This window comes from Sardina pilchardus, chromosome 1, assembly GCF_963854185.1.
Source record: "Sardina pilchardus chromosome 1, fSarPil1.1, whole genome shotgun sequence".
In the NCBI taxonomy this organism is placed as follows: Eukaryota; Metazoa; Chordata; class Actinopteri; order Clupeiformes; family Clupeidae; genus Sardina; species Sardina pilchardus.
Window position 1 is genome coordinate 43,974,221 of NC_084994.1, and position 13,098 is coordinate 43,987,318.

The window sequence follows — 13,098 nt, forward strand, 5'->3', positions numbered from 1 at the left end:
TACTGCTTGGCCACCACTGTCTGGAGCGCCATCAGTGTTCTAGAATCTTCTTCAAGAAGGAAGGATGCAGAAGCACACCTACCAAATCATGATCCCCGTTGGGATTTCTAATATAGAATGCTTGCATATGCTTTACATTCAATTTGGCTGCCCATTCACAGCCCATTCTAGCTCCAGAGAGTGATTATCAATTTAAACTAATCTACGAGTCTTGACATATACAGTACATACATGCAGTCAGGCATACTCAGCACCTGATTCATCCTGGTTAAAGTGCCTACTTCACCAACACCAACACGCCCTTTTATTTTTTAATTCTCCCTTTTCAGTTTCCTCAAGGGTATGTTTTGCCTCCACTGCTGCTTGTACCCAAGACTGCGTAGCCTAAAGGAGAGTCTGCAAATTAGCGCCTGACAGTTTTGAAATTGTTTCAAAAAATTTTCACATTTCAGAGAGTATAGTCAATCATTTACACATGAATGATTTATTCCATCCTCCCTGCGACCCCACCCGCAACTAATCAAGAATGTTGTTTTTTTACGACTTGGCCGGCCCGCCGCGACATCCACGCATCCCTACGCGCCAGGTGGGCCGGCAGTGTGGTCCAGCAGCTGGGGGTAATGGACCCGTGATGAGGCCGCCACCGCCAGCCGCCAGCCACCGCCACAGCACTCAGAGAGCATCAGGTGGCCCTTAACGCCTGCCTGCCCCTCAGCCACCACACTTCCGCCTCAGCCACCAGCCAGGCGTGTGTGTGTTGGTCCTGAACAGCTGAGCCGGCCTCCATCTGAGCGTTGCTCTGGTTACACCTCAGACGACACAAACAACAAGCCAACTAGGCACCAGGGAGCAACACTGAGCACCAAGCTCACTACTTGAGTTGACCTCATAGACGCGTGAAAAGATTGTCTTATTTTATTTAGAAATTATTCTAAATATTTCATTGTGTTAACTAAATATTCATTATGCTTAAAAAATGCATTGCTTGAATTAAAAAAAATTTATTCAAGATATTTCCTGGGCCATTAATATGATACATGTTATTGAGGCCACTCAATGACAAGAGAGAGAGGAGTGAACAACTCAAAGCTTAAAAGCAGCGGGTGGGGATATTGTTGTTCGTGCAGACGTAACCGTGAGAGTCGTGAGACCGAGGACTTCCTGACCACATGTTCAGACTACGACAGCACCTTGGTCGTGCTTGTGGCTCGGCGGGAAGTGGAAAAAAAAAAAAAAAAAAAAAGATATGCACTGGGTCGACAGCTCGTTCTTGCAGAGTTAGAGCGTGCTCAGTTTCATTTCACTTCTCCTCTCGGTTATGAAAAACGATGGAACACTCTCCATCTCCATCTGAGTCAGGGAAACAGAAAGAATCTGAAAAGGGTCTCAAATGACCAAACAAGACTCCATACCCAGCAAAGCAAGGCAACTGTTGGTGAACCAAACAAAAGAAACATCAGTCTGAAGATGAGGATGTATCGAGTTCCCCATAACGACCATCACATAATGGGCTACTAGCACTATGAGTTTCTTTCAGTCTTTCTAAAATTGAAAAAACTGAAAAAACAAACATGAAGATAGCTAAATACCACATACAGACCCACAAGCTGCAAGAGTGTTATTTGCTTGCAATCAACTGTTACATTACCAACTAACTGTTTTGATAATGGTTTAAGTATTCTTTGAGTAACTGATATTTTTAAGAAAAATAAATAAATAAAAAATCTCTGATTACAACTTCCATTCTAGTTTCTTTAATATTCTACAACAGCAAACTGCAAACTAATTGATTAATGAAACAGACATGGAAATAATCATTAGTTCCAGCCCCAGCCACAATACACAGGGGGGGGATTCTACCCTCATGAAATGATTCGCACTACTATCCAGGATGAACCATTTTGCGCTTAATCTCGGCTATAAATCATAACGGTGAATACATCGTTCCAACTGTGATCTCCAGCGAGTGTGAATAGAAGCTAATTTAAGTTCTCTGAGTGCCACGTGCATCTTCACCCCAATCCTCACCTCTCAGGTGTTCTATGTAGACCCTACAGCTGATGCCACCGTGTCTGGATGCACACCATCAGCAGCCCACTAGGGGAGTATCATCAAATCCCCCACACTAGCAAGTGCCACCCAAGACCAACCCCCAAGTGGGGCAGCAGAGCTTTAGTCAAGCCCGTGGTGCCCACAGCCGAAACAGGGTTGGCAGGTTTTCCTCCGTCTTCTGCTGGCAAAGCCCTGTGGAGACTTAGGGGCCAGATCAAATCGAAGCCAAGAGCCCAGAACACCAATCAGCCCCTCAAAGTGCCGCGGGCTGCAGGGAGAGATGGTTGCATTGGCAACCGCACAACTGAGCCCAAAAGTTGGGGGAGAGGAGCAGGTGAAGTAGGCTTGTGGTTTGAGGGGGATTTACAACATTGAATCCAGAAAGATGGGCCTACAGAAAGAAACTAATTAGGACTATCCATTGCATCCCTTCATTACAGTGTCCCCCACGGAAAGTAGAGCACAAAGAACAGACAGTCGAGAAATATTTTAGTGCTTTGACATTGAATTCTGTTTGATTCTTTTCTATGTTCCCTGTTTCTTTTTGTCTGATTAGCGGTGTAATGAAATATCAAGTAGGTGTCTGACAATGACAAAGTAGTTTCTGGAGGAAACTAGTGCAATATTGGAAGCAGTATAACATTTGGAGTCAGTGTCATTGGTTTCCAATAGAAAGCATGCCTTTTGGCAAGTCAAGAATTACAAGTTGCCAACGCTGAAATGGACAGAAAATTCAAACGGCGTCCGCAGTCTTCCCACACCTGACACGTGCACCCAGGATATGTGTCTAGCCCGAGGTCCACAACAGAGTGAAATTCTGAACAAGCGGGTGAGGCGCAAGCGTTTGCGAAGAATGACTAAAGGCATCATGTCCCTGAAATATAAGAATAGCAAAGCCGTGGACTTCAATAAAAACCTCACAGGTACTACGAAAAAACGATGCAGTGCTATCACTCACTACACCCAAAAATCCATAATACAATCGTGCATACTTGTATGGGATTATTCTCCATCAAATCATCCAATCCATGTATGTATGTACTCAGACTTTTTTTTTTTTAATCACCCACCTCCCAGCTAATTAACATGCCAACAAAAAAAGTGCAAAAATTAACTGCTGATTAGGAAACACATTTCTTTCCAAGAGGTGTGAACAATACTGACTGGTGGTAATCCCAGCCCCCTTTTTTAAGGATAATCCATGATCAGACTAAGCCGCCCGGTCGTGGGTTTCAACCGGGCCTGACTGACCGCACTGCCCAGCACGGTCGTCCCCCTTCAGCTTCAGGCACTACAGTGAGAGAGTAGTAGGCATTACAGTGGGAGAGTAGTAGGCATTACAGTGGAGAGTAGTAGGCACTACAGTGGGAGAGTAGTAGGCACTACAGTGGGAGAGTAGTAGGCACTACTGTGGGAGAGTAGTAGGCACTACAGTGGGAGAGTAGTAGGCACTACAGTGGGAGAGTAGTAGGCACTACTGTGGGAGAGTAGTAGGCACTACTGTGGGAGAGTAGTAGGCACTACTGTGGGAGAGTAGTAGGCACTACAGTGGGAGAGTAGTAGGCATTACAGTGGGAGAGTAGTAGGCATTACTGTGGGAGAGTAGTAGGCACTACTGTGGGAGAGTAGTAGGCACTACAGTGGGAGAGTAGTAGGCACTACAGTGGGAGAGTAGTAGGCACTACTGTGGGAGAGTAGTAGGCACTACAGTGGGAGAGTAGTAGGCACTACTGTGGGAGAGTAGTAGGCACTACTGTGAGAGACTAGTAGCCTTTAGCAGAAGCCCACACATGCATCATCCACTGGGCTTCTTCTGCTCTGTTGACACAGCAGCAGAGTCAACAGCCTGTCTGAGGAATGGTCAACAAGCGTACACCTCGGGGGGAGCCAAGGGCACGCCATTCCACACACACACACACACACACACACACACACACACACACACACACACACACACACACACACACACACACACACACACACACACACACACACACACACACACACACACACACACACCATGAGCAATGTGTGCTGCGATAGAGAAGCTCTGGCCCAGCCCCTCGTTGTAATTCCTATCGACTAGCCGAGGCTCTATGCCACCGTGATTTCCCATGATGCCGTGCATCATTCATCCCCTCATCAATAGGCCATAGTCACATGAGGGGCTTCTCAGCCTTTTGCCTGGAATCCCTGTAAAGTCCAACACTAGTGAATCACAGATAGTATGCAGGTCCCAGCACAGACCCCCAGCTCCTTCATTACATGATGGCCATTCTTTAGCTTGTCCTGCTGTTAATAACTCATGATCTGTATTACTTGTGTGCATGAGAAAAAAAAAAGAAAAACATTTTTTGTCACATAAATGGTAGAAGCACAGATGCAGTCTCCCTTTGCTCAATGCATTTGGTCAGCATAACCAAGATCACCCATCCCGTGGCTGCGGGCTGCTCTGTTGCCAGAGTTTCATTTCCCAGAAACAGAAACCTAAGGGAGGGGAGGCCAGACGGTAACACCAAGACGGACCAGCAGAGACTGGTCAATATGGCGCCGGGCGGTGGTGGTGGTAGCTGCGGTCAGTCAAGTAAGGGTTGGCCTCCTCATTTCATTACGACAGTTGCTTAAAAGCTTGTATCACTCTGTGCTGAGAGGTCTCAAACACAATGCAGTTCATTAGCAGCGATGCAGCACAGTACTGGTACATTATGGGAAGGGGACGGGGAGCTGGAGGGGAGGCAGGTAACACACACCTGGGCAGGGGAATTGGACGCTGCCATGGCAGCAGCGGAAGCTACCTGTCACCACTCCCATGACGGCATCCCTGACATTCTTCCTTTAAGGCATAAACTTGGTGCAAAATGCTAAATTAACACGGAACAAAAAGCCTCCTGACGCCAAGTGCTAATGACAAAATGAGTGATTCATTTGAAAAGAGCCAGTAAACAACACAAAGCTGTGCCCAAAAAATATCATTAATCTACACAAATAGCTTCTTAACTCCATAATGAGTCTGCTCAGCGGAGATAAAAAGTGGGGATAAAATATTTCACTTCAACGAGTAGCTTTATGGACTAGAGCTCCGTACTGGGTATGAAGGTTCACTTTCAAATGACCAAGCTGACGGCAAGGACTGCAACTACTCAATAGACCACATGCCATTCAATAAAGCCTTCAGGTGCGTCAGCTGAGCTAAGACAACAGAGCATTTTTAATGCGATTCCAATGGATTGAGAGAAGTCAATGTCGGCATTCCCAGAAAACACAAACAGATGGAAATTTGACCGTAGTCTTAGCAAACCCCCCAGACAGACAACACAGACCGAGAACGCGGAATTATACATCGGAATAGGGCTCTATTAGACAGACGCAGAAGATTTATGACTCCGGTTGAAACAACACCAAAGCCAAGAGCAGTTTTGCCTCCATGTGAGAAAACAAAGCACTAAATCTCCACACTGTAATGAACACAGAAACATGGCCAGGAGAAGACCGCCAAGAACTCCATTTGTCTTCCGAGCGGCGTGGAACTCGAGTGAGCAGATAAAAGCCCCTGATATCCTCTCTAGGATGAGAAGTGCACTTTTCAAAGAAAGAGTGGCTGATCTTAGACGGAGACGGGCAATTACGTAAGTTGCAATAAGTGCCAAAAGTTCCATTACAAAGTTGTCAAAACAACACAAGCCACTTCAAAACAGAGAGCTCAAGTGCACATCTCAAAGTTCTAACAGACGGATAGATTCTATTCCATTTGTTTACTTTGTATTGTCACGTTAACAGCAGGAGCCAGGCTCCATGACAACGGCCATTAAGAGGAAAGATATTCTCCCCATAGCCATTTAAGACATGAAGCTGCATTGCCTCATAAGCTCATAAAATGCACAGCCATAGAGCATCGGTGAGCAAAGAAGATGAAAAGAAAGATGGCCGCCTCACCCTGTCCTTCATCCTCCAGCTCTGTGCCAGCGCCTTGGAGCCCTCGATCTTCTCCGAGTGGCGCTTCTTCATGAAGGCCAGCGGCAGGTTCCAGTCGCCCATGTCGGCCTCCTCCTCCTCCGCCAGTCCCACCACAGGGGAGTGGAGTAGCTCCGCGTCCATTTTCATCAGGGCCCTGTGGACGGGGTCAAGGACATCAGGGTTACTGGGGGGTCAACTAATTATAACTCTACTCAATGGGTGGCTCTCAAACACTCTCCTCGATCCTCAATGCTCGATCCTCGAGGGGCGTTCCCACTAATCTATAACTAACACTGGATAGACTATCCCATCGTTGCCGCCACATCATTCTCTATCTACATCAGTGAGGACGAGGATCGAGGAAGGAAGGGAGGGTATAAACACTAAATGAGAGGCACCCAATAAATGCTCTACAGGGCGTCCACAATGCAGCACTGTGAAAGAGCAGAGGTCAGCAGGGTCAGACCTGACTAGTGAGGTGGCACGATGACGCCCCATTCACCAGCGCCAACACTGTGAAGCCGGACTCCCCTGCTTCTGTGTGGTATAGCCCTGCAGCATACTTTATAGCTTGTGGATAGTGAGGCCAGATTTCTGAACACTTACAGCCTCACACAACTATGGTGAGAAGCCCTGGTCCCCTTTACTGTTTGAACTCAAGTTTTTGTCAGCACCGCCTCAGAGAAGTAAACCACACGGCGCTGAACATGGGAGCTTAAGACGTCCTGACATTTACTGCTGCGGCAGGAGGGACCATATTGTACTGGAACTAAATTAGCTGCTATTGTACTGGAACTAAATTAGCTGCTATTGTACTGGAACTAAATTAGCTGCTATTGTACTGGAACTAAATTAGCTGCTCTTGTACTGGAACTAAATTAGCTGCTATTGTACTGGAACTAAATTAGCTGCTCTTGTACTGGAACTAAATTAGCTGCTATTGTACTGGAACTACAGTAAATTAGCTGCTACTAAATTGTCTTTCCTTCCAGATGTATGTGAGCACATTTTTTGTGACATACAATTCATAGAATTCCTTCAATCATTTTTCATTTCGCAATTCAGATTTGCACATTTTGAGGGTCAATGGAAACCCACCTTACGACAGTAAACTAAATATATTTGGCATGTGAATAAAACAATGCATTTGAGGTTTTGAGAAACACTGTTATTACAATAAAGTGATTAATCAAGAAAGTGATCAACGGTTTAATCCACTCACTATGAAAATAATCGTTAGTTGCAGGGCCTACTTCGCATTGCTGTTTTCCATACAGGCACATGTGGTATTATGAGTGAGGACTGGCTTGGGGCTGCTATGCAATTTTTTTACATATGAAGCACAATACATACTATGCACCTGAGAGATGTTCTTAGTGATTCATATCTTCAGTAAGAGCATATCAGTTACCTGTAGCCTGATAACACTTTCACTGGCCAGGAGAGGTAGATCAAGGTAATCTAGTGCACTCTACCCTTCCTACAGTATATTCTGATAGGAAAGCCTAAAGGCAGGACTATGGCCTAGGCCTAAACATACATAATAAGATATTCTCATGTAGATAACATGGGCATTATGGTGTCCAACAAAGAAGCAACAGTTAGATATTCCAAGTTTCTCATGCTATGTCTTCCAGGAGAGTTCCATTTCCCCTCAACAAACATACAACCAGCCTATCAAACGGAATTAGAGACACTAGCCAGCCCTTTAACAAATGAGTTCATCCAAACGATTGATGCAGTTGCAAAATTAGTTCATTTAAAATCATACGACCTGCACGTTGCAAAATACACGTGCTGCCTAATGACTGACAAAATACCACACATTCTTTAAGCAAACTCAATTCTTGCCAAATCGGAGCAATTAACAGTTTTCAGCTGAAGAACTTATGCTATTGCTCAAAGAATGCTAAGCATGCGACTGAGTGGGCACGTTTAGGGGATTGAGAATTTCTGCTAACCTTTGGGTAGGTCAACTATTGACTTGATTGAGAATTTCTGCAGCTAACCTTTGGGTAGGTCAACTATTGACTTGATCTCAGACTGAATTTTACACACAACTTTAATCAACCATTTCACCATTTGGTTGTTAAAATATATAAGTATGCTATTTCAAGCAGGTTAATTTAACACGCCATGAAAGTTTGTAAGGCTAATAAAACTACGTAAGCAAATGAATCAACGCCTGTTGCCTGATTTATGACAGGAGGCTACAACAGCCAAAACAAAGTCACACACACTTCCAGCTGGACAGTAACGTAAATCATCTATGCTAGTTAGTTACTACAACCTCCCATCACTTAGTTGGACAATAATATATTTACCAGCTAACATAACACCGTAACACAAAATACAGTACTTAATAGCAACACCAATCAGCAAATCCACATTCGACATTCTGTTTGACATGTCGTTTGGACCATCGCGACGTGCAATTCGCTAGCTTGGTTAGCCGGTGAGCTAACTACAAGCCCAACTCTTCTATGACTGTTTATAGAAGACTAATATAAAAGATGTGAGGCGTATGTTAACTGCCTGTAGGCAATCACACATGACAACCTCTCACGGGAAAGGCATGACGTTAATGGCGCTTTTCGACCACTGACAGAAACGGACCTTGGCGCGGCTGTTATCTGCACACCACGAGCTGGGGAACTCCTGCGTCTCCGAACGATGACAGAGGCGGTCGCGCAGATAACTCCCGTTAGCAAGTTATATGGCAGCGTCCACAATTTCTGCAAAAAGTGAAAGCCGTCAAGTCCAAGTTCAACCGGGATGTGTTTGCAGGGAAATCTGCGATTGTTCTCCCCCCGTCCACTTTTCGCTAGGGGTAGGGGCTCGGATGGAGGCCCATCTTCGCACGGACGTTCTGCCAGAGCCACGCCAAGCGCTGTTATTGCAATCGATGGCTCGGTCGTGGATCTCGTTTTGTGCACCTGCTATCACCTTTCACAATCAGATGACACTAAAAATGTGCAGCAAACCTGATATTTCTCACTGTTTCTCTATAGAGACACTTTCTCAGCACTTGCGCAAGGGCGCCGCCATCTTGGGATTGACCCAGAATGCACCGTGGCATTCAGGGCGGCACTGAAAGTGAGAGTGTCAACAATGACGTCACCACGTTCAGTGTTGGTCAACGGTGGGTGGACAGTCATGTGTCCATCACTGACACCTAATTTATTTTTTTGACAGATATGACCTTACTGCCACTGAAGAATATTCGAGAGATGCCGTGTATTTTATGGCATGGAACGAATATACTAGAAGGCCGTTAGCTGCTCATGGCCTTGCCAGTTGGATGAAAATTCCTGAAGTTGTGAATGGAACATTAGGACGACGTTAGATGGAGTCTGTCAACATTCATTAGCCTATTGTACAAGTAGGATTACAAAAATTCTCTCAACTGTTTCCATGGGACAGTTCTTCATGACAGGAAATAGCTACATTCCTCCATGCTGGGGATGCATCCTTTCATTCAGTGTAATTTAAATTGCAGCGCTTGCTGCTTGTGGCCTTTCTCCCTGTGTCCCTGAGGCTTTGTGTGGTTGAGGAATACCACACGATAGGCGTACTCACTATGGAATGTGCAAACCTCATTTACATTCCCCAGCAACGTAGGCCTATATAGCCTAGCACACTAAATACGGGAATGCCTGGAGATCAACTAATTAAAAAGAGGCTCATTTGTACAGGTGTGGACACATTCTCTAACATTATTTGTTAAAATCAAATAAATGAAGTGCACAAGAACAATTAGAACAATGCAGCAGTTTTCAACCTCCATTCAAAAAGTAAAATGTTAAGTAGAGTCAAAGAAAATGTGCATTTATGTTACCCAAACATTAAGAGGTGAAGGGAAAAAAACAGAAAAAATCTGTCCATTTTTGACCCTCAGATGAAGGTGAGGGTTCATTTATCCTTTTCCTGAACTCCATGCCTGTGTTTGTGTTTATTGAGCGGTGTGGTGCGAGGCGTGGTTTCTCTGCAGCTGAACAGGTGCCGTGTGCCTTTGCCTCGTCCCAGATCTCCTCTGCTGTCTGGCTCCCATCTCATCGCTCAACCAGCAGGAGCTGCAGATCGGCTTGTGCTTGTGAAGGAGAGAGAGGGAGGAGGAAAGACAGGGAGGGGGAAAAAAAGAACAAATGAATTAACGAAAGGACAAAACACATCCATCTGTCAGTGCGAATAGATGCGAGGCATTTGTCATCTGAAAACAAAAATAGCAATGCGTGGTTCATTTTAGCGCTTTCACTTCTAAGCCTGTGAAGAGACCATACACATGACTCTGATGACAAGTGCTCAGATAGTCACATATTACTCCTGTGCAAAACTGAACACATTCAGTCATATTTTTTCCCAACCAATGCTATGATGATCACATTCCTTCATTCATTGGATTAGAAAATTGTACATAGAAAACAGACTTACCCACGTGCTTGCGTCGTATGTTATTAAAAATAACACACACTCTCTGAGATGACGGATACTGTGTGTGGCGCCACTTTAATACACACATGCAGCACACACAATATGCTCTCTGGATCTGTGCCTGCTGCTGGCTCCTAAGAGCAGGACGGGCCCTCTGAGGGGAAGATAAATGGCTGAGCGTGGGGGGGACTGATGGCTCTCCTACTGCCTCTGCCACTTTCCTGTTTAATCTGACAAACCCGAGGAGCGCAGCCAGGGACACGCGGTGGCCGGACCGAGCCCCCTGTCCACCCGCCGGCCCCCCCCTGTCCCCCCCCCCTGCCCCCCCCGTCCCGTACGCTCCGCTCCGCATCACAGCTCATCAGAAAACATGAAACCACTGGAGGAGAGTCGACACGCTGGCCGCGCCAATCTCTCTCTCTCTCTTTCTCTCTCTCCCTCTCTCTCTCTCTCTCTCTTTCTCTCTCTCACTCTCTGTACACTCTCACTCTCTCTTCCACACTCTCATTCTATCACACTTTCTCCCTCTCTACCTCCTTCTCTCCCTCTTTTTCTCACTCTCTATCCCCCTCTCTCTCTCGCTGTCTTCCACACTCCACGCTCTTATTCTATCACACTTTTTCCCTCTCTCCCTTCTCTCCCTCTTTCTCTCACTCCCCCCCCCCCCCCCCCCCCTCTCTCTCTCTCTCTCAGGCCGTGGCTCCCGGAAATTGTTGAGCTTGCCTGCCGTGGCGACTCAGAGGAGTGGCAATCTGACAGAGGTGAGTTCTGGAGTCGTGGGCCCGGTGTCTAAATATGGGCTTCATCTCGCTGACCGCATCACAGTGTTAGCGGGCTAATCTCTACCTCAGATGGAACTCCAAACCCATTTTTTAAAACTTTTCACTCTCTCTTTCTCTCTCTCTCTCTGAGCAAGTTTGGTTCTTTCACGCGCTGTCATCATTCCCCTTCAGGTTGGGGGTCTGCGGGCGTGATCGACTGGGCCCGACCCAGCGCCTGGAGCCGTTCCCAGGAACCAGAGGAGAAACGAGGCAAAGAGCCCAAAATTCCTCCGCAGGTTCTGAGTGCCAAAAGGCCCCAGCAGAGAGAGAGAGAGAGAGAGAGAGAGATAGAGAGAGAGAGAGAGAGAGAGATAGAGAGAGAGAGAGAGAGAGAGAGAGAGAGAGCGGGGCAGCGGGCCAGGGTTAGGGGAGCAGAGGATAAGGGCAGGGCATCGGGTTTGGGGAGGGAGGAGAGGCACATCACCGCGAGATAACTTCCGTCAGGAGCCGCTCAGAGATCCGTCAGAGCACACGAGACTACAGTCCATTGTGCGGATAGAGAGACGCCCTCGTCATGGTGGAGCATCTGCTACCAGCCACTTTTATGCTTTTATGAAGGCCAACCTCTGTGTCTTAGTGAAGATGTAGTTCCAGCGGATGACATTTAAATGGTTGGATAGAAAGTCCACAAAAGTTATGACAAGGTTAGGGTGCATTTGGGCTTTATTTGTGTATGAGTGTTTGGCTGGTGGGAGTGTGTGTATGTGTGTGTGTGTGTGTGTGTGTGTGTGTGTGTGTGTGTGTGTGTGTGTGTGTGTGTGGTGGTGGTGGTGGGGGGGTGGCATGTGAATGTGTGAGAGAACAGTATACTCCTGAAATAGTTGCAGTCTTTATGTCTGCATTTGTTTTGCTGCTGTGATCACAATAACAGCCCACAGCTGAAAAGGCTCCAAATGAAATCTAATGAAGGCCTTGTTAATAGGATTTAAAGTGCACTCACAAAGCTCCTGTTTTTCCTTTAGTATCCAAAACCTCACAGCCAGACTGGCCCTAAATTATGCATGCGGGCACTATTCCCCAGTCAAATACAGAGGGCCATCGATAAAGCAACACTGACTAATGATTTGCTTTATTCAGCATTATTATTATTATCTCTCTCTCGCTCTCCCTCTCTCTCTCTCTCGTTTGCTCTCTGCCTCTCTCTCTCTCACACACACACACACACACACACACACACACAGACAGACACACACACAGACACACACTTCGGGAAGTAAATCCACATCCCCTGTCCCACACAGGCTGCAACACTTTTAATTTAAAGTCAAGGCTGAGGTGACAATAAATCATCTGCATCATGGCATCTCACTTAATCCCCAAACTTAATAATGCCCCGGCTAATTTATTCAGGGAAGGTCCTCTCTGAGCCCCGAAGCACAACAGTGCAGAATGAGTTCCTAATCTGATATCTGACACTTCACTGAGCCGGAGGTGAGCCGACATGCATGCGTCTGTGATACTTTGATAGTTGTGGCGGTGAGTGTGTGTGTGTGTGTGTGTGTGTGTGTGTAATTGGGAGCCTCTTCATTTGGAGACATAGGTGTCACCTTTATCCTTAGAACGCTCAGTGGGCAGACCTTTTAATTCCGTGTAAGACTCCTTTAACAAAATTTGGATTGTGCTCAGATAAATGTCTATCTGTCAATCCAAATAAAGATCTGTGTGTGTGTGTGTGTGTGTGTGTGTGTGTGTGTGTGTGTGTGTGTGTGTATGTGTGTGTTTGTGTTCTGTGGGATTGGGGCCATTTTAGCTTGAGGGCAGTGTGTAGCTATAGTGAGTGTGGCTTCTCCATGACATTCCCTTTCCGCAGGGGACACAGTGGCTCCTGTTGACTTGGGTA

General features: G+C 46.2%; 1 protein-coding gene across 1 annotated transcript in view; it reads right to left on the reverse strand.

Moving 5' to 3' along the window:
* rptor (regulatory associated protein of MTOR, complex 1) overlaps nt 1-9,052 on the reverse strand; it is a 174,092-nt gene extending 165,040 nt beyond the window's left edge. The window contains exons 1-2 of the mRNA XM_062545481.1: nt 8,623-9,052; nt 5,986-6,160 (exon numbers count right to left, since the gene is read on the reverse strand). Of these exons, the coding sequence (XP_062401465.1) occupies nt 5,986-6,153 (168 nt within the window). The 5' untranslated portion in view covers nt 6,154-6,160; nt 8,623-9,052. The remainder of the gene's footprint in view (nt 1-5,985; nt 6,161-8,622) is intronic.
* Nucleotides 9,053-13,098: the final 4,046 nt, after the last annotated feature.